We start from the raw sequence: 21,876 nt of genomic DNA, 5'->3' as shown, positions 1-21,876 counted from the left end.
AAAACCAAGGTTATGGTGTTTAGCCACCCCACAGTGGATCAGCACCCGCATTCACATACAACCATGAGACAATGGAGTATACACATGCTTACACTTATCTTGGGGTGGTCTTTACTGGACCATCATTTTCGTTGAGGAGAGCAACAGACACAAGACTGACCAGAGCACATGTAGCATTGGGTGGATTGGAGAAGAATTCAATTTCAGGGGCCTCGGACAACACTCTAGCTTTTTAAGACTTTGGTGGCTTCTGCATTGCTCTATGGAGTTCAGATATGGGGGCCTTCATTGGACCATCACGGAAGGTTGGGTCGCACTAATGGATGGAGAGACATGAAGAAGCATCTAGCGGCTTATTAGAGCCAAGGCTTCAGTACCACATGACATTGCTTACCAAATCAAGTCTCCTTTATACACCGTTGTGGGACCTCCCCAGAGACAGATATGCATGTCTAGCAATTGAGTCCCCTCGACAGTTAGCTATGAAAGGAGATACAACATGCTGCTGTGAGGAGATGACATCATGATTTTAGGTACATCAGTTCCGCATGGATAGATTGCCCCCCTTTTGAATGCACCCTCTCTGACTCTTACACAATCCGCGATCACCAAGCTCATCCTCGAAGCACAGACTCAGATAGATACTAGGAGGACTTGGATACAGCCGGCACAGGAGTTGGACACAAACATGGATTTCTATAGAGAGCATCTTCTCCAACTTATTGAGGATGGTTTTGTGACGAAGCCCAGATACATGGACACCCACTTATCTCATGGGATACGATGTGCTATTGCCAGATACGCACATCTTCACATCAGCTTTAGATCGAGACTGGTAGATACACCGGAGTACCAGCAAAGGCTAGGACATGTCCCCTATGTCACATGGAGCCTGAGATAGAGTTGCACTACACAAGCCATTGCCCAATTTGCTATGAGTTACGAGGCTGCTTTCATTGCCTATTCAAAGAGGGCTTTGGACCACTCTCTAGAGTCATGGGGTATGAGGACCAGAGATGTCTGGGTCTGTTTTTGTTGGAGCTCCGCAGACACGGAGAGAGCCTAATGAGAGTCGGATCAGAGACTTCTTTAGAGCAGACACTAGGCAGTCGAAGGAGCAGAGCTCACATTCTCCTCACACCAGAGGCACGTTGATCGATCGAGCAACCGAACTAGGGAGATCCAGACGCCCATGACTGCGAAGGACTACACAACATCAATGGAAACTACATCAGAGGATTTGGAGCACTTTGGCCCGACATGCACAACGCCCTATCAGACTACTTACCATGGAGGAGATTGATGAGATCCGCCAACGACCGACGATGGATCTCATGTGATTTAACTCTTTTGAGGATTGTACATAGTACTCACCTTGTATCAGCTCACCCATTATATTCCCACACGCACACCCACATTGAATTGTATTAGTCCCCCAGTCACTACTTTCACCGCACCTAGCTGCTTAGTTCACACCTAGCAGTTAAGATTTAGTTTTCACTTTACTTCATTGTACTTTTGTACCCAGACATTGTATTAGATCCACCAAGATTGTATCAGTTTGGTCTCATAGGTCATTTTGGCCTCTTGAAGACGTTTAATATAACATTTCATTTCATCTCCCCCCCCCCCCCCCAAAAAAAAAAAGAAACAAAAAAACATCAAAAAAGATAATCAGTCATATTGAAGTGAAGTTCACTTCTCTGACACAATTAATGGAAACTTGACATGCTATACAAAAATTGTCAACAACAGCCCCCCTAGTTGCAATTGAGGATGCATATATAGATCTGCACAAAATTTGTTGGAAATCTAAAGACGAAGGAACTTCCTTTCTTTGTAGCAAGGCACACTGGCTTTCTTGTTAAGCACCTCCACCTGTGGTTCCTTGGTCTGATCATCCTTGTGGAAGATGCGCAATGTGCCGATGGCCTGGATGCTTCCTTTTCTTGATGCCAAAGCTGAAAATTTTGAATAGCAGCAACTTGGCATGGTCTCACAATCGCACATTTGGATTGAGACTCCCTTGTGTGATTACCAGTCCTAAAAACTGGTCTCTTCCACTATATAGCTCTGTTGGATGGTTGCTCTCTTTAAAGATTTCAACATAAAACTTCAACAAGGAGGGAACCAAAGCTTGATCTTTTTATCTACACCTGCAGTTGCAAGAATGATGGTCCGCCCTTTTTCTGCCACATTCATGCGCCCAATGTTAGAGTCAGTTGCAGTATGAAAAGGAAGCGTAATGAACCGTGGCACCTGCCTTACCTGTAGGAAGTGGTTGTGGTGACCACGCAATGCCAGTGATAAAGCCTACATTTGAATTGCAGATATAGCATTTAAAAACATAGCTCATAAAGTGCACACTAATCAATAGTTGCTATTATCACCGATTGAATGCGATGCAACAAACGCATGAAACATGCATGCGTATTCTAAAATACATCTAAACTTCTAACAATGCATTATAAATTTCAGCTCACCGTCATGTGCATTGTCAATTGATTCATTCACTTCGCCTGAATCCAGATCAAGCCATTGCAGAATTGAGCCATGTGTCACTGCTAGAGTCTTGTTATCAGGAGAAACGGCAAGCCTATCATAATGCAGAGCAACTCCCTTCGAATTTTGCAATGGTATGGTGAGCACTTTTAAACACTTGGGGTCCTCATCTAGGTGATATCTGACTGCAATAAAGCAGGGAAAGAGTTACAAGTAAGAGTCCTGAAAACAAAAGGGTTTAGGTGAAGGGTCACTCAGACATTCAACAACAATCTAATGAAATTCACCCACATGAGGCTCTTAAATGAAAGCACTCTTTCACTAAGGCTTGTTTTAGAAAGCCAAAAAGCAGGCAGTTTACCATAATACATTAAGCTGGTTTTTTCCATAAAAAACTCCAATTAGAAAAAACTACCCATGGTAGGTTGAGTTGAAACACTTCATCAATGTGCAACAAATCGAAAACTCCGTTAAACGTGTTTCACAGGACAGCTCATGAAGCCTAGCAACCCTTCCCAGAAAAGTGACTACTTCAGACTTTGCTCATGTTAACATTTTCCTTCCATTAGCTAATAAAACAACCAACAAGGGAGTATACTATGCGACTCCCTTATACTCCAACAGTGAGATACAACAATGAGTTCAGAGGACCATATCATACAAAGGGAGGTGGGAAGACCCACATCAGTGACCCATGCTGTCCACCGCCACATACTGATAAAAGCATGCTACCTACCAAACTAAATGACATAACGAGGATATAAATGAAACATCCAGACGTTCCAAAGAGGATGCACATACGGTTTAAAGCTACAAAGAAAATCATACCATTTATATTCCAAACTCTTATTGTGCCATCCTTTGATGCAGTGATGACTCCAGAAGAATCCCATGTGAAATTTAGCCAAGTAACAGCACTCTGTCAATTAAGTAATAGTTTTCTCAGTTACAATGTTGAATAGTTAGCCAAGCCTAAATTTCAAAATCAAAGCTGCAAGCCTCTCTATACAGTCATTAAAAAAAATTGACCAGTTATGATAGTTAACAACTGCCTCCAGAACATAGCTAGTATGGCTCTCTTCCTATGACAACAGATAAGAGTAACCACACATCATAATGCCATTTAAAAGGCTGCAGTGCAAATCCCCCCCCCCCAAAAAAAACACACACACACACACACACAAATTCTATATATATACCTAGATGGTTCCAGGGAGGGCCTAGAATATTATACAGCTAGTCAAGGAAAGCCCGAGAGATCTTATACCGGCACGTCCCTAGGCTTTCCTACACTTACCTAGACTCTCAAGAGTGGCATCGCACACAGAGCCAGTGAGTTTAACACCTCTTTGCAAAGCAGCCCTTTTGGAGTGAAGGAAAGATGAGCACATAGACGTAGTTTCCCCAAGTACTAAGGAAAAAGTGGGGACCATCGTACATTCAGAGAGGTCATTGGCTCTTTGGTTACGTAGTGAGCCTTAAGGACCAACGATGTCTTAAATTTTGAGAGCCCAGACAACTCCTTTTTCTAAAGGACAACCCCCCACCACCCCCGCGGCCAGGCAAAGACTGCACAACACAATTTTCTTGTTTTCCCGCTAACCCTGCATATGCTCAAATGTCCACTGCACCCACTAATTACTGAGGCTACTCTCAAGCCCTTTATAATGCTTGATTAGACAAATTGCATTCACCTGCCGCATTTACCAAGAAGGCTGATGCTCTGCTCCGGTAACAAAATGGGAGAGTTCACAAACAAGCACAAGTATTTTCTAGGTTCCCAAAACTTGGTCCGTGAAAACACAATTTTTTGCAGTAATTCACTACCACTAACTAAGCGAACACCACTCACCTGACAGGCTGTGGTTATTATTTAGTCTGATAGGCCTTCAACCTTTCGGCAATATCAATGTAAATGCCCCCTTTTCTTTTTCCTCTTCTTCTCTTCTCCTTCTTGCTCCAGCCCCAACACAAAAATAGAAAATAAAAAAATAGCCGCCTGAAAATGTCTAAAGAGAAGCTCAACCTTCAGGAATGTACCAGCCTGCAGCACTCAGTGCATGGCTTTGTCTGGACATTCAATTTGACTTTGCCTTACAAACACACCTGTTATAGACCTGCTCATGATAAGGGAAGAGAGGAAGAATCTAGCCAAAGTAACATGTGATTGCAGGCTGTTGCCAGAATCTCTAGCAGATTAGCACCACTCAAGACTGACTGGGTGAAGGGGGGGCGACAGAGTTCTTAGAACATGCCCTGCTTAAGACATCACCACATCATAGTGTTTCAAGGAGTTCGTCTCCTTGATATGCTGACAAAAGGGCCATTTAAAAACATTCATAACAGGAAAAGAAATACCTTGTGCCCTTTAAGCTGCATGACCTTGCGAACCTCACGTATAGATCCATCTTTCCCATAAACCAGCTCCCAGATCTGGTCATCAAGTTCAAGGCAACCGGATGATGTTAAATTTTGAAAAAGAAGCAAAAAAAATCCAACCGAGATAGCTCACAAAGAAGTGATACTTTGACATCAGCAGTGAAAGCAGCTGCAGCAAGAAAACGCCCATCTGGAGAGAGTGTCGCCATATTGTTCTTCAGCTGGTTCGTATCAGCTGTTCCAACACACTTCCCATCTGCTGCTAGCCAGAGTTTTATGTCCGTACCTGCAAGAAAGTGCATACATTTAATATGTAACTTGTAAACTAGTAAGATGTATTCTAAATTACAAATGCCAGTAAAATTGCCACTGTTCATTTTTAGAGCTACCTGTGATCAAAATTGCATTATGCATGAATGCAATCATCAGCAGATATTCTCTACTCGCATCCACTACTACCGAAGGAAGAAGGCTTACTACAGGGATTGTAATACTTTTTCAGTTAATCCCTAAGATTAGCATAGAGAGGGCACGTGGATTCATTACCTTCAGAGCAGGAAGCAATTACGATGCTTCCATCACCACTACCATAGCTTGCAGAGGCAGCCGCAAGACTGATAATGTTTTTGCGGTCATGCACTTGATGTTTCTCCCATTTAATATCAGGAGGTGGAAGCTTGCCTTGTCCCTTTGCATCAGCTGCTGCCTTTCCTCCAGCAGCAGCGTACATGAACAGTGAGGCTCCAGATATGTTTTCTGTTGCAATGACAAGTTGAGATGCACCTTCTCCAAATGCAACCGCCGTAGGAGTATTGCCACTAGGTAAATTCAAGTGTAAGAACCTGCAATTCAAAACCCCGAAAACAAAGACTTTATGTTTATAAAAACAGTAAATCAAACTGAAACCTAGCTATGGTCAAGCCAGACTTGGATTACGATATTGACAAAGGACACAAGTCTATCAGCATGGCTCAGCAATGAATCTGAAAAGCACCTTCAACTTACTCTAGAATCAATTTATCTCTTCACTGCAGCGTTGTTACATAAGGGGCACACAGAGTAGAACAAACTTCACTTATACAACATTGAACACTTGCTCAAAGATTATCGAAACCTCTGGTGAATCGACACGCCATCCTCGCAGACCATAACAACAAAGAATGTTACTTTGAAGGAATTGGAGGCTCCTTAACGTAGCATTTATGGGGTCTGGAGGCCTCCCTGAAGTAAGTGCTGAGGCTGAAGCAGGAGCTGTCACAAACTGCTGACGTGTCAAGCCACTGCCGAACGGAGCCAACCTGCAGATCCCAGCCGAGGGGCCTAAACCCTAGAAGAGAAGAAGAAGAGAATTTTTAACGTCGTGGGAAACTATCCCAAGAGACCTCAAAGATCTATCCGACGAGAGTTGAACTCAAGACTCGTTATTCAAGAGGGAGATGGCATAACCAATCTACCACACTTGGGTGATAGAAAGGTTATACCATTTTCCTCTTTTTATTAACACATCACACACCCACCCAAGAAGAAGAGAATTTTTAACGTCGTGGGAAACTATCCCAAGAGACCTCAAAGATCTATCCGACGAGACCTCAAAGATCTATCCGACTTGTTATTCAAGCGGGAAATGGCATAACCAATCTACACCACTTGGGTGATAGAAAGGTTATAACATTATCCTCTTGGTGATAGAAAGGTTATAACATTATCCTCTTTTTATTAACACAATCACACACCCCCAAGAAGAGAATTTTTAATGTCATGGGAAACTATCCCAAGAGAAATCAAAGATCTATCCGACGAGATTTGAACTCAAGACTTGTTATTCAAGAGGGAAATGGCATAACCAATCTACCACACTTGGGTGATAGCAAGGTTATACCATTTTCCTCTTTTTATTAACACACTCACACACCCCCGAGAAGAAGAGAATTTTTAACGTCGTGGGAAACTATCCCAAGAGACCTCAAAGATCTATCTGACGAGAGTTGAACTCGAGACTCGTTAGTCAAGAGGGAAATGGCATAACCAATCTACCACACTTGGTGATAGAAAGGTTATACCATTTTCCTCTTTTCATTCACACGCCCACACCCACACCCACACCCACACATTCCCAAGTGTGGTAGATTGGTTATGCCATTTCCCTCTTGAATAACAAGTATTGAGTCAACTCTCACCGGATAGATCTAGAGGAAGCAGAAGCAACAGAAGAAGAATTGCGTAAAGACTGATGACGTGGTAGAGCTGTACGAAATCCCGCATTTTACGCTGACGTGCTGACGTGGCAACTGTACGGACGCCCGGATTTCGCGTTGATAGGTGCTAACGTGACAGTGTACGGATTTCCACGTTTTGCGTTGGCATGTGCTGTTGTGGCACTGTACGGATTTGCGTAATTTGTGCTGGTAGCTTTTTACATTAGCTTTTTGGGCCAATTGCTTTTGAGTTTGAAAGATTTTTATGTAACTGCTTTTTATAGCCAAGGGCCTTTTAATATGAGCCAAGGGCTCATTCTCTGGCATGCTTCAGTACGAAGGTGCAGAGGGTGGAGTACCGGTATTGTACTGAGTTCAAGTAATATAAAGTAATACCGAAAGGGGCGCCAGGGTTTGGGGCCAATACTCTCTGGGGTGGAATCCCGCCACTCCGTGTCGCGTGTGCTCTCTCTTTTTCAGTTCAGTTGTTATTTCAAGTGCTAAAAGTCTGTTCACTCTATTCTTTTCCGTTGGCACGTGGTGCCCGTCTCGTGACAATAGTATCAGGGCTTCAGGCGTGTGCTTTTCGGAAAGCATACCGGTCCCACCAAAGAGCAGACAGAGCAAACCGGTGCTTCCAAAGTCTACTGGAATTGAATTTGAAGAATCTTCGTGCTCCGACCTCAAGCTTATTAGCCACTCCCACCCTTACTTCATCGCGCATCGGGCGCACTCCCGTCTTCATCGCTTTGTCTTACAGGGCATAAGCCATAAAGATCACTTGCGAGAGAAGGATCCAAGATTTGTTTCGAGCTGTTGTTTTTCTCAGATGCACTGCCATGCAGTGGTGGAAGTCTATAGCTACCAAGCCGCATGCTCCAAGGACTTAGCAAGCTTTCAAGAATTTTTTTGCCCAAAGTTATATCGTTTCTGATACCTTTCTTCGAAGTGCACTTCTGGCAGAATGGGGTATCCTAAAATGCTTGCCATGGAAACCGTAGCAGATTACAACTTGAAATTTCTCGACATCTGTCAGTAGGTGTCTCTTCTTGAGCTGATAACCTTGGAGGTCTGGTGTGATTGCTATGTCTTGGGACTACCATCGCCGCCAGAGGAACGCTGTCTGTCCAAGAGCTTATGGACCATGCTGTGGTCGGCTATGACCTTATGGAAGGAATCTAACCCTCATTTTTGGTAAAACATTTCCGCTACACCTGACATTGGTATCAGATCTCTGTGCGTTCTTCTGCTTCGCGAACTCAAGGGAAGAACCAAGTACCCAAGTACCCAAGAACCATTAAGAACCCAAGAGGAACCAAGAACCCAAAGAACCTGAAACCGGCCTGTTCAATCCAAAAAGGGCGGTAGACTTTACTTTAAACCTTGATTTAGCTTTCACCCATTATTAGTCGTCTATTTTACCTGTACTTTCAAGACACAACAAAGGGGAGAGGGATACAGGCTGCTAGATTGCACCTGTATGAGTAGACGGACACCAGATTGGCCCCTAACTTAGGCGCCCCTTTCGGTATTTCTTTATTGTTCAAAAGAGGGTATAAACGCTGTGGTTCCTACAAGCTGCCCCGCACAAACTCGGCTGAATTTCCACTCTTCCAGCTCGATTTCGGCAGCATAACTGTACTAGAACCCTTCACAATCAGTATTCCCACGCATTGATCGACTTTCCCGACGCATACGGGCACTTTGCAAAACCTGGCGAGAATCTGCAGCACGCTGAATTCTCTGTTTTCAGCCCTGAAAATGCGCCAGATCACTTGTACAGCGGTCCCCTTGTGTCCCCGAACCTCCTGGGGGTATTAGGGTCCGTTTAGGGCCAAAACCCTAAACCTGCAAAAATACACAGCAGGCTGTAATTTACTGTTTCGGGCTCCGTTTCGCGTGCCGGTCGCATCCTTAGCAAGTCCTCGAGCTCCCGCACCTGTAGGGCTACTTGCCCTTTGAATCGGACGAGATTTCTGGCGTGAAACCTCTCCGAATTCACCTGTACCTGCGGGGGGATTAGCCGCTAGCTAATCCAATACCTGTGCAAGAGGCTCTTGCCTCGGCAATCGCGCATGAACCCACACAACTGTACATTGGTCAAATGAAGAGCCCACTAGAGGGGCATAACATACTGCCAAAGGGGAGAGAGAGGGCAGTGCGTAGCGTGCAGGGCATCACTCCTGGCACCGCACTGTGCATAAGAGGGAAAGCAAGCACTCCATAGCTCTTAACTTGTGACAAAGACTTGCAAAATGAGCCTCCCAGCTATAAATCACGTTTTTGCCTTCTCTATAAGTAGTAAACTGGCCTCAGAGTGCCAAGTGTCACTCATTTGTGCATTTTCCCGCTTTAAACCCTCGGGTCTAAAAATATCTCACCTGCAGCCTCTGTTGACTTGGCCACAGAGTAGCAAAATGATCCCCATGTCAAACTGTACGTAATGACGCGAAGACATTTTCAGGTCCCAAAATAGCAGTTCCCTAAATTTTAGGAGATGCTGCCATTGTATCTTTCTAGGTCATCCGACCCTCTTTGTACACTGCGGCCACATCCAGAACTGAAATGTAGCCTCTGTAGCAAAGGATTCCACTTTGGCTAGTCAATGACCCCACTTGGCTAACCATAGTCCTTGTCCAACCTTAGTGCTCTCTTGCCCTCAGGCCTGGACTCCCTCTGGATAGTTCCACACTAGCTATGCAATGCAGGGCAGTTAGATTTCCCGAGGGTGTTTCCAAAAAGTGAAAGTAAATAGATAATAAGAAAGAAATCAACAAAAAGGATAGATAGTAGTCACACGCTGGTGACATACTCCCCTCTTGAAATCTCAAACGTCCTCGTTTGCATCTATGTCGTACATGCTTACTGTCAACACTGATGTATTCAACACCTGTCAACACATATACGACACATACATGCTCATTGTCAACCCTGGTGTATTCAACACCTCGTCGACTCATGTATTGCTTGCGTGTGAACCCTGTCCCAATGACATAGTGGTAGCTTCGCACTCTGCCATTGCTTTGAGTCACTAACGTTCCAATGACAAAATGGTAGCTGCACATGTTGCCATTGTCTTATAGTACACGTTGGATCCCGTAACACTTTCGAGCATACCCAAACCGACAGTTTAAGAATGCAGTTACACATGTACTCTTTAATAGAAGCAATCACTGTATCCTTGACAAATTGACAAGAAATACTCACTTCTATAGCACTAACCAAACTTTTGGACATTCCATAAGAGCAATTGCCAAACTGACAATCTGTACAGCTCTAACATTCATGTAACAGGTATTTGATTTGAGCTCACTTTAAATACCATGTACATCATTTGTTTCAGAAGCCATTGTCACACTGACAATCCATTTAGCTTTGAAACTCAAGGGGTCAAGGTAGGTTGCAAACCGAAGGCTTCCAGGTAAAGTGATAACACAGTTGGTGACTCTGCAAGTGCACCTTCTTCCATCCACTTCGCATCGATTGGTGGATAGTTTCTGAACTTTACCAAGTAACGCCTAGCAACCTTGCCTTTCACTTTCCTTTCTTTGTGTGCCAAAATTTGTTCCGGGACCAAGATCTCGTCAAGTTCCTCGACTTCCGGCTGATCTTCAGCTGGCATATCTTCTGGCACATCACCCACATAGGGTCTGAGAAGACTCACATGAAACGCATTGTGAATCTTCCAACTGTCAGGCAATTTCAGCCTATATGCAACATCACTGATTATGTCGCACACTTGAAAAGGCCCATAGTAACGCATGCTGAGCTTTGGAAATAGTCTTTCCTTGCCCTTCATCTTCTTTAACCTTGCCTTTTCAAAGCGTAAAAGCACCCAATCACCAAGTGAATATACCACTTCACGACGGTGACGATCAGCTGCTTTCTTTTGCTTTGCCTGAGTCCTTTCTAAGGCCACTTTGACCTTCTTGTACATTTCATCCATGTCCTGAACATACTTATCTGCTTCAAATATCTTGTCCTTTGTATGCAGTATGGGAGGAACTTTCTTGCCACCTTCAACTATCTCAAAGGGTGCCTTGCCAGTCGATGAATGCACTGTATTATTGTATGCATACTCCACCAATGGCAAATACTGCTCCCACTTTCCTTTATGCTCTGACACATAACACTTCAGCAGATCTAGGACAGTAGAATTTGCCTCTTCTGACTGCCCATCTGTTTGAGGATGAAATGACGAAGAGAATTTGAGCGTGGTGCCCATATTCTCAAACAAGCCTCTCCAGAACAAACTTGTCATGCGTGGATCACGGTCGCTAACAATCGACTGTGGCATGCCATGATACTTGAAAATATTGCTCATAAACAAGCGTGCCATCTGATCTGGCTTTATCTTCTTCCTGACAGGAATAAAATGAGCCTGTTTGCTGAATCTGCAAATAATGGTCCAAATACCATCGTTTCCTGTCTGCGTTCTCGGAAGATCAAAGATAAAATCCATAGCAATACTTTCCCATGGTTTATCTGGAATAGGTAGTGGTTGCAATAACCCTGGTGCCTTTTGCCTGTCAAACTTGACCTTTTGGCATATTAGGCATTCTCGCACAAAGGCATCCACATCTCTTCTCAATGTAGGCCAGTAGAAGAATGTCTCAACCGCTTTAACTGTAGCATCGATACCACGATGCCCTGCATACGGTGGGACATGACTCTCTTCCATAACTTTGCGTCGCAATGGCTTTGTGACACACAATCTGCCATGCATCATCATGAACCCCTCTTTGAGAAGATAGTGTTCATGACGTTGTCCATCCATTAGCTGCTCGAAGACCTTTGCAAAATCTTCATCATTTGCATACTGTTCTCTCATATCATCAAGTTCATGATCATAAGGAATCGACACAGCTGAAATTTGTGGCTTCCTTGACAAGGCATCAGCCACAACGTTCTTCTTGCCTTCCACATGCACAATCTGAAAATGAAACATGGACAAGATATTTGCCCATCGCATATGCTTCTCAGATAACTTTGTCTGTGTCAAGAAGTATCGCAAGGTCTGATGGTCCGTTTGGACAACAAAATCTGCACCTAGCAGGTAGTGTTTCCAACTTAAGAGCGCATGAATCACAGCCAGTAACTCTTTCTCATAGACCTGCATGGTCATCTCTGGCCCTTGCAAAATTCTGCTCTCATAGGCTACTACCCTGCTATCTTGCATTAGCACTGCACCAATGCTACTACCGCAGGCGTCACACTGGACCACAAATGACTTCCTAAGATCTGGCAACACAATGACTGGATCTGAAGTCATCTTTTCCTTTAAGAGATTAAAAGCTGAAATCTCTTTCTGTGTCCATCTAAAGGTGACTGCCTTCTTTTGAAGAGCATGTAAAGGTGAAGCAATCTCAGCGAAATTTCGGATAAACCTTCTGTAATAGGAGCATAGTCCCAAAAAGCTTCGGATATCATGCACCGTCTTCAAATTTGGCCATGACTTGATCGCTTCAACTTTTGCAGGATCCATTCTGACACCATCCTTTGAGACAATGTGTCCCAGAAAGTGAATCTCTTCCAGAAAAAACTTACTTTTCTTTGCATTGATGAGCAACCTATGACTGCGTAGCTCTTTGAACACAATGGCCAAGTGATGCCTATGCTCCTCTTCATTCTTTGAGTAGACTATCATGTCATCAAAGAATGTACCAACAAACTGCTGGTGTGGACGGAAAATTCTGTCCATCATCCTATTGAACGTAGCAGGAGCATTTGTGAGACCAAAGGGCATCACTAAAAATTCGTAAAGGCCAAACGTCGTTCTAAAAGCAGTCTTGTGCACATCCTCTGATCTAATGCGGATCTGATGGTACCCACTCTTTAGATCTATCCTGCTAAACAGAGCTGCTCCTTCTAATTTGTCCATAATATCATCAATTCTAGGTATAGGGAACCTATTCTTGATGGTATTCTTGTTCAGTGCACGGTAGTCGATGCACATACGCCATGAGCCATCCTTTTTTTGCACCAGCAACACTGGAGAACAGAATGGAGATGAACTGGGCTGAATCAGCCCCTTTTCTAACAACTCCTGTACTTGGCCCATTATCTCTTTCTGCTGAGCCGCACTAACCCTGTACGGAGGCTGTCACCAGCGTGTGACTACTATCTATCCTTTTTGTTGATTTCTTTCTTATTATCTATTTACTTTCACTTTTTGGAAACACCCCTCGGGAAATCTAACTGCCCTGCATTGCATAGCTAGTGTGGAACTGTCCAGAGGGAGTCCAGGCCTGAGGGCAAGAGAGCACTAAGGTTGGACAAGGACTATGGTTAGCCAAGTGGGGTCATTGACTAGCCAAAGTGGAATCCTTTGCTACAGAGGCTACATTTCAGTTTTGGATGTGGCCACAGTGTACAAAGAGGGTCGGATGACCTAGAAAGATATAATGGCAGCATCTCCTAAAATTTAGGGAACTGCTATTTTGGGACCTGAAAATGTCTTCGCGTCATTACGTGCAGTTTGACATGGGATCATTTTGTTACTCTGTGGCCAAGTCAACAGAGGCTGCAGGTGAGATATTTTTAGACCCGAGGGTCTAAAGCGGGAAAATGCACAAATGAGTGACACTTGGCACTCTGAGGCCAGTTTACTACTTATAGAGAAGGCAAAAACGTGATTTATAGCTGGGAGGCTCATTTTGCAAGTCTCTGTCACAGGTTGAGAGCTATGGAGTGCTTGCTTTCCCTCTTATGCACAGTGCGGTGCCAGGAGTGATGCCCTGCACGCTACGCACTGCCCTCTCTCTCCCCTTTGGCAGTATGTTATGCCCCTCTAGTGGGCTCTTCATTTGACCAATGTACAGTTGTGTGGGTTCATGCGCGATTGCCGAGGCAAGAGCCTCTTGCACAGGTACTGGATTAGCTAGCGGCTAATCCCCCCGCAGGTACAGGTGAATTCGGAGAGGTTTCCCGCCAGAAATCTCGTCCGATTCAAAGGGCAAGTAGCCCTACAGGTGCGGGAGCTCGAGGACTTGCTAGGGATGCGACCGGCACGCGAAACGGAGCCCGAAACAGTGAATTACAGCCTGCTGTGTATTTTTGCAGGTTTAGGGTTTTGGCCCTAAACGGACCCTAATACCCCCAGGAGGTTCGGGGACGCAAGGGGACCGCTGTACAGGCGATCTGGCGCATTTTCAGGGCTGAAAACAGAGAATCCAGCGTGCTGCAGATTCTCGCCAGGTTTTGTAAAGTGCCCGTATGCGTCGGGAAAGTCAGTCAATGCGTGGGAATACTGACCGTGAAGGGTTCTAGTACAGTTATGCTGCCGAAATCGGGCTGGAACAGTGGAAATTCAGCCGAGTTTGTGCGGGGCAGCTTGTAGGAACCACAGCGTTTATTCCCTCTTTTGAACAATAAAGAAATACCGAAAGGGGCGCCTAAGTTAGGGGCCAATCTGGTGTCCGTCTACTCATACAGGTGCAATCTAGCAGCCTGTATCCCTCTCCCCTTTGATGTGTCTTGAAAGTACAGGTAAAATAGACGACTAATAATGGGTGAAAGCTAAATCAAGGTTTAAAGTAAAGTCTACCGCCCTTTTTGGATCGAACAGGCCGGTTTCATGGTTCCATCGACGGGATTAAATCACTTTTTTCCATAGAAGTGAGCCTTGGGCAGTTTTGGGCTTGAAGACACAGGGGATCATAGACGAGACACAGGGAATTGTAATTATGGCTGACAGACCAGATGATGTGACTGAAGAGGTTTCCTCTTCACAGGGTCAACAGACACATGAAGTGGGTGAGTCCTCAAGACCACCACAGACTGATGATGATATATTCAGGACCCAGTTGGTTACTGCTGTGGCTATGTTCACACAAGTAATGCAGAATCCGAGGTTTTTAGCCTTTCTGCAACCTCCTGTTCCGTCTCAGCAAGTTGGGTCACTGGATCATATTCAAAAGCCTGTTAAGGCTCGAGCACAGGTGATTCATACCGCACAGTCAATGGAAACACCTGTACACTTGACGGAGAACATGCAGTCTCCACAACCTATCCCTAAGGTGCAAGAACAGGTGGCTGAGATGCCAGTTTTTCAAGCTGTACCAGTTCAGCCCGCCACCTTTCAGCAGCCTATAGCTGGTTCTAATGGGCAGGGAAGCAACTTACAGGCTATGCAACAGGTCTTCCCACCACCTTCAGTACACCCTGGCTATTTTGGAGGTGGATCCGTATTCCAAAGCATGGCTGGTCATGCACCTGGAAATCGGTTTTACACGCCAGGAACAGTGTTTGCGGGTGCTCAAACGATGATGCCTAACCCCATGTACAGTGTCATGGGTATGCAACCAGGGTTTCAAAGCACTCAGGGACAATTTGGGATGCCACAAGCAAATTTTGGTATGGCTGGAATTACAAATCAGCAGCCAAATATGGCATTTCCAGGTCAAGTTAATAGCGGCCAAGGAACACAGATGAACCCTATTAGTGTTCCCATGTTTCAGTCACTTCCATATGACAATTTAACGCCGCTGGAGAGGCCAACTCCGTACAAAGAAGGTGGCAAAGGAGTGTCATTCACGACCTTTACAGGGTTTGATGACAGGAAGAAGGCTCTTTCATTCCTCCAACAGTTTGACAAGGCCTATGCAGGGGGAAACTTTACAGAGGCTTCAAAGGTCCGCAAGGCAGCCACTTTCTTGACAGGGAATGCGGGACAATGGTGGACAACTTTATTGCTTCAAGGGCAAGCTCCGTCCACATGGATTTACTTCAAGCAGATTTTTGCAGCAGCATGGTTATCTGATGATTTCGAAGCAGATGTCATGACAGAATGGCACCAGCTTAATGCTGCCACTTGCAGAAATCTGGATGATTACAATCGGAAGTTTTGGAAAGCTCTACTTCCAGTAACTTCCTATAGGTTTGTGCCATTGACAGAACAGATTGAAAAATACTGTTGTGGCCTACCCAAAGGATTGAGAAAATACTGCACAAAGACCAAAGTCACTACTTTGACGCAGCTCATCGAGGTAGCAAACACTGGCAATGGTTTGCTCAAGGGAGAAGATTGTGAATTTAACACTGGCGTCAAGGCAGGATCAGGCAAGAAAAATTCAGCCAAGAAGCACGTTCCCAATGAGGCTCCTAAAGGGACTCAGGAGTCAGCCAACGCAGGGAAAGACAAAGCTACGGCTGAATCAGAAAAAGGACCAGCAAAGAAATGGAAAAGACGTTTTCCTCGCAAGTCAGAAGAGCAAAAGAAGGTCCTGAGGACAGAGAACAAATGCTTTATATGTGAGCAGCCTGGCCACATTGCTTACAACTGTCCTACAAAGAAAAGGCCAGCTGATTCTGAAGACAAGGAAGACAAGAAAGGAAAGAAGCCCATGGCTGGTCTAGTGCCAGATATGGTGGGCGACAAGCCAAATTCAGATGCAAGTGAGCTTTGCAGAGCATGGGGAAAGGTTAGGGATCAAACAGTGCTTATCTTCTTTGATCCAGGTGCCAAAGCCAACTTTATTTCCCCAGAATTGGCTTCAAAGTTGGGAATCAGACCTGAAGAGATGGGGTATACAGCAGAGGCAGGTTTGGCATGTCCTGGCCATACAGAGGCTGTGACACCCATCATTGGAAAGTTGCGTCTACATATCCAGTCCTATGTAGATGCTGAAGAATTTTACATCATGCCACTGGACGGATGTGATGTGTTGTTAGGTATTCCTTGGTTGTTTCGTGTACAGGGAATCCTGGATGCCTACAACAAAAAGATCACTGTACAGAGCAGGGGAAAGACTCATATTCTGGATGTAAAGCTTAAAGGGGAGTCTATTCCTACTGTATCAGCTTCTGCTATTACTTCTGTAATGAAAAAGCATCTTTTTGCGTACTTGGTTTTTGCACGTGAAGTGTCAGATTGTGATGAATCAAATTTATCTGTGCTAGATAAAGAAAGGTCAATGTTTTTACAACAGTATAGTGACTGTTTTTCCGATTCATTACCGTCTCAATTACCGCCAGAGAGACCCGAGGACCATGCGATAGATTTGGTGCCAGGCTGTAGCCCACCAAATAAGCCTCCGTACAGGGTTAGTGCGGCTCAGCAGAAAGAGATAATGGGCCAAGTACAGGAGCTGTTAGAAAAAGGGCTGATTCAGCCCAGTTCATCTCCATTCTGTTCTCCAGTATTGTTGGTGCAGAAAAAAGATGGCTCATGGCGTATGTGCATCGACTACCGTGCACTGAACAAGAATACCATCAAGAATAGGTTCCCTATACCTAGAATTGATGATATTATGGACAAATTAGAAGGAGCAGCTATGTTTAGCAGGATAGATCTAAAGAGTGGGTACCATCAGATCCGCATTAGATCAGAGGATGTGCACAAGACTGCTTTTAGAACGACGTTTGGCCTTTACGAATTTTTAGTGATGCCCTTTGGTCTCACAAATGCTCCTGCTACGTTCAATAGGATGATGGACAGAATTTTCCGTCCACACCAGCAGTTTGTTGGTACGTTCTTTGATGACATGATAGTCTATTCAAAGAATGAAGAGGAGCATAGGCATCACTTGGCCATTGTGTTCAAAGAGCTACGCAGTCATAGGTTGCTCATCAATGCAAAGAAAAGTGAGTTTTTTCTGGAAGAGATTCACTTTCTGGGACACATTGTCTCAAAGGACGGTGTCAGAATGGATCCTGCAAAAGTTGAAGCGATCAAGTCATGGCCAAATTTGAAGACGGTGCATGATGTCCGAAGCTTTTTGGGACTATGCTCCTATTACAGAAGGTTTATTCGAAATTTCGCTGAGATTGCTTCACCTTTACATGCTCTTCAAAAGAAGGCAGTCACCTTTAGATGGACACAAAAAGAGATTTCAGCTTTTAATCTCTTAAAGGAAAAGATGACTTCGGATCCAGTCATTGTGTTGCCAGATCTTAGGAAGTCATTTGTGGTCCAGTGTGATGCCTGCGGTAGTAGCATTGGTGCTGTGCTAATGCAAGATGGCAGGGTAGTAGCCTATGAGAGCAGAATTTTGCAAGGGCCAGAGATGACCATGCAGGTCTATGAGAAAGAGTTACTGGCTGTGATTCATGCGCTCTTAAGTTGGAAACACTACCTGCTAGGTGCAGACTTTGTTGTCCAAACGGACCATCAGACCTTGCGATACTTCTTGACACAGACAAAGTTATCTGAGAAGCATATGCGATGGGCAAATATCTTGTCCATGTTCCATTTTCAGATTGTGCATGTGGAAGGCAAGAAGAACGTTGTGGCTGATGCCTTGTCAAGGAAGCCACAAATTTCAGCTGTGTCGATTCCTTATCATCATGAACTTGATGATATGAGAGAACAGTATGAAAATGATGAAGATTTTGCAAGGGTCTTCGAGCAGCTAATGCAAGGACAACGTCATGAACACTATCTTCTTAAAGACGGGTTCATGATGATGCATGGCAGATTGTGTGTCACAAAGCCATTGCGACGCAAAGTTATGGAAGAGAGTCATGTCCCACCGTATGCAGGGCATCGTGGTATTGATGCTACAGTTAAAGCGGTAGAGACATTCTTCTATTGGCCTACATTGAGAAGGGATGTGGATGCCTTTGTGCGAGAATGCCTAATATGCCAAAAGGTCAAGTTTGACAGGCAAAAGGCACCAGGGTTATTGCAACCACTACCTATTCCAGATAAACCATGGGAAAGTATTGCTATGGATTTTATCTTTGATCTTCCAAGAACGCAGACAAGAAATGATGGTATTTGGACCATTATTTGCAGATTCAGCAAACAGGCTCATTTTATTCCTGTCAGGAAGAAGATAAAGCCAGATCAGATGGCACGCTTGTTTATGAGCAATATTTTCAAGTATCATGGCATGCCACAGTCGATTGTTAGCGACCGTGATCCACGCATGACAAGTTTGTTCTAGAGAGGCTTGTTTGAGAATATGGGCACCACGCTCAAATTCTCTTCGTCATTTCATCCTCAAACAGATGGGCAGTCAGAAGAGGCAAATTCTACTGTCCTAGATCTGCTGAAGTGCTATGTGTCAGAGCATAAAGGAAAGTGGGAGCAGTATTTGCCATTGGTGGAGTATGCATACAATAATACAGTGCATTCATCAACTGGCAAGGCACCTTTTGAGATAGTTGAAGGTGGCAAGAAAGTTCCTCCCATACTGCATACAAAGGACAAGATATTTGAAGCAGATAAGTATGTTCAGGACATGGATGAAATGTACAAGAAGGTCAAAGTGGCCTTAGAAAGGACTCAGGCAAAGCAAAAGAAAGCAGCTGATCGTCACCGTCGTGAAGTGGTATATTCACTTGGTGATTGGGTGCTTCTACGCTTTGAAAAGGCAAGGTTAAAGAAGATGAAGGGCAAGGAAAGAGTGTTTCCAAAGCTCAGCATGCGTTACTATGGGCCTTTTCAAGTGTGCGACATAATCAGTGATGTTGCATATAGGCTGAAATTGCCTGACAGTTGGAAGATTCACAATGCGTTTCATGTGAGTCTTCTCAGACCCTATGTGGGTGATGTGCCAGAAGATATGCCAGCTGAAGATCAGCCGGAAGTCGAGGAACTTGACGAGATCTTGCTCCCTGAACAGATTTTGGCACACAAAGAAAGGAAAGTGAAAGGCAAGGTTGCTAGGCGTTACTTGGTAAAGTTTAAAAACTATCCACCAATGGATGCTAAGTGGATGGAAGAAGGTGAACTTGCAGAGTCACCAACTGTGTTATCACTCTACCTGGAAGCCTTCGATTTGCAACCTACCTTGACCCCTTGAGTTTCAAAGCTAAATGGATTGTCAGTGTGACAATGGCTTCTGAAACAAATGATGTACATGGTATTTAAAGTGAGCTCAAATCAAATACCTGTTACATGAATGTTAGAGCTGTACAGATTGTCAGTTTGGCAATTGCTCTTATGGAATGTCCAAAAGTTTGGTTAGTGCTATAGAAGTGAGTATTTCTTGTCAGTTTGTCAAGGATACAGTGATTGCTTCTATTGAAGAGTACATGTGTAACTGCATTCTTAAACTGTCGGTTTGGGTATGCTCGAAAGTGTTACGGGATCCAACGTGTACTATAAGACAGTGGCAAAATGTGCAGCTACCATTTTGTCATTGGAAAGTTAGTGACTCAAAGCAATGGCAGAGTGCGAAGCTACCACTATGTCATTGGGACAGGGTTCACACGCAGGCAATACATGAGTCGACGAGGTGTTGAATACACCAGGGTTGACAATGAGCATGTATGTGTCGTATATGTGTCGACAGGTGTTGAATACATCAGTGTTGACAGTAAGCATGTACGACATAGATGCAAACGAGGACGTTTGAGATTTCAGGAGGGGGGTATGTCACCAGCGTGTGACTACTATCTATCCTTTTTGTTGATTTCTTTCTTATTATCTATTTACTTTCACTTTTTGGAAACACCCCTCGGGAAATCTAACTGCCCTGCATTGCATAGCTAGTGTGGAACTGTCCAGAGGGAGTCCAGGCCTGAGGGCAAGAGAGCACTAAGGTTGGACAAGGACTATGGTTAGCCAAGTGGGGTCATTGACTAGCCAAAGTGGAATCCTTTGCTACAGAGGCTACATTTCAGTTTTGGATGTGGCCACAGTGTACAAAGAGGGTCGGATGACCTAGAAAGATATAATGGCAGCATCTCCTAAAATTTAGGGAACTGCTATTTTGGGACCTGAAAATGTCTTCGCGTCATTACGTGCAGTTTGACATGGGGATCATTTTGTTACTCTGTGGCCAAGTCAACAGAGGCTGCAGGTGAGATATTTTTAGACCCGAGGGTCTAAAGCGGGAAAATGCACAAATGAGTGACACTTGGCACTCTGAGGCCAGTTTACTACTTATAGAGAAGGCAAAAACGTGATTTATAGCTGGGAGGCTCATTTTGCAAGTCTCTGTCACAGGTTGAGAGCTATGGAGTGCTTGCTTTCCCTCTTATGCACAGTGCGGTGCCAGGAGTGATGCCCTGCACGCTACGCACTGCCCTCTCTCTCCCCTTTGGCAGTATGTTATGCCCCTCTAGTGGGCTCTTCATTTGACCAATGTACAGTTGTGTGGGTTCATGCGCGATTGCCGAGGCAAGAGCCTCTTGCACAGGTACTGGATTAGCTAGCGGCTAATCCCCCCGCAGGTACAGGTGAATTCGGAGAGGTTTCCCGCCAGAAATCTCGTCCGATTCAAAGGGCAAGTAGCCCTACAGGTGCGGGAGCTCGAGGACTTGCTAGGGATGCGACCGGCACGCGAAACGGAGCCCGAAACAGTGAATTACAGCCTGCTGTGTATTTTTGCAGGTTTAGGGTTTTGGCCCTAAACGGACCCTAATACCCCCAGGAGGTTCGGGGACGCAAGGGGACCGCTGTACAGGCGATCTGGCGCATTTTCAGGGCTGAAAACAGAGAATCCAGCGTGCTGCAGATTCTCGCCAGGTTTTGTAAAGTGCCCGTATGCGTCGGGAAAGTCAGTCAATGCGTGGGAATACTGACCGTGAAGGGTTCTAGTACAGTTATGCTGCCGAAATCGGGCTGGAACAGTGGAAATTCAGCCGAGTTTGTGCGGGGCAGCTTGTAGGAACCACAGCGTTTATTCCCTCTTTTGAACAATAAAGAAATACCGAAAGGGGCGCCTAAGTTAGGGGCCAATCTGGTGTCCGTCTACTCATACAGGTGCAATCTAGCAGCCTGTATCCCTCTCCCCTTTGATGTGTCTTGAAAGTACAGGTAAAATAGACGACTAATAATGGGTGAAAGCTAAATCAAGGTTTAAAGTAAAGTCTACCGCCCTTTTTGGATTGAACAGGCCGGTTTCAG

The 21,876-nt window shown here is 44.7% G+C and overlaps 1 protein-coding gene across 1 annotated transcript in view; it reads right to left on the bottom strand.

The window, feature by feature from the left end:
• Window positions 1–1,681: 1,681 nt before the first annotated feature.
• Window positions 1,682–21,876, bottom strand: part of LOC147425204 (Transducin/WD40 repeat-like superfamily protein) — a 68,881-nt gene continuing 48,686 nt past the window's right edge. Inside the window, exons 4-10 of the mRNA XM_086500531.1 lie at window positions 5,428–5,723; window positions 5,028–5,167; window positions 4,861–4,935; window positions 3,331–3,421; window positions 2,484–2,687; window positions 2,269–2,313; window positions 1,682–2,189 (exon numbers count right to left, since the gene is read on the bottom strand). Coding sequence (XP_086356657.1) covers window positions 2,116–2,189; window positions 2,269–2,313; window positions 2,484–2,687; window positions 3,331–3,421; window positions 4,861–4,935; window positions 5,028–5,167; window positions 5,428–5,723 — 925 coding nt within the window. The 3' untranslated portion in view covers window positions 1,682–2,115. The remainder of the gene's footprint in view (window positions 2,190–2,268; window positions 2,314–2,483; window positions 2,688–3,330; window positions 3,422–4,860; window positions 4,936–5,027; window positions 5,168–5,427; window positions 5,724–21,876) is intronic.

This window comes from Adiantum capillus-veneris, chromosome 25 (genome assembly GCF_014529385.1).
Source record: "Adiantum capillus-veneris isolate H3 chromosome 25, ASM1452938v2, whole genome shotgun sequence".
NCBI lineage: Eukaryota > Viridiplantae > Streptophyta > Polypodiopsida > Polypodiales > Pteridaceae > Adiantum > Adiantum capillus-veneris.
Note: the sequence above shows the minus strand (reverse complement) of the source record. Positions and strands in the feature narration are given on the sequence as shown.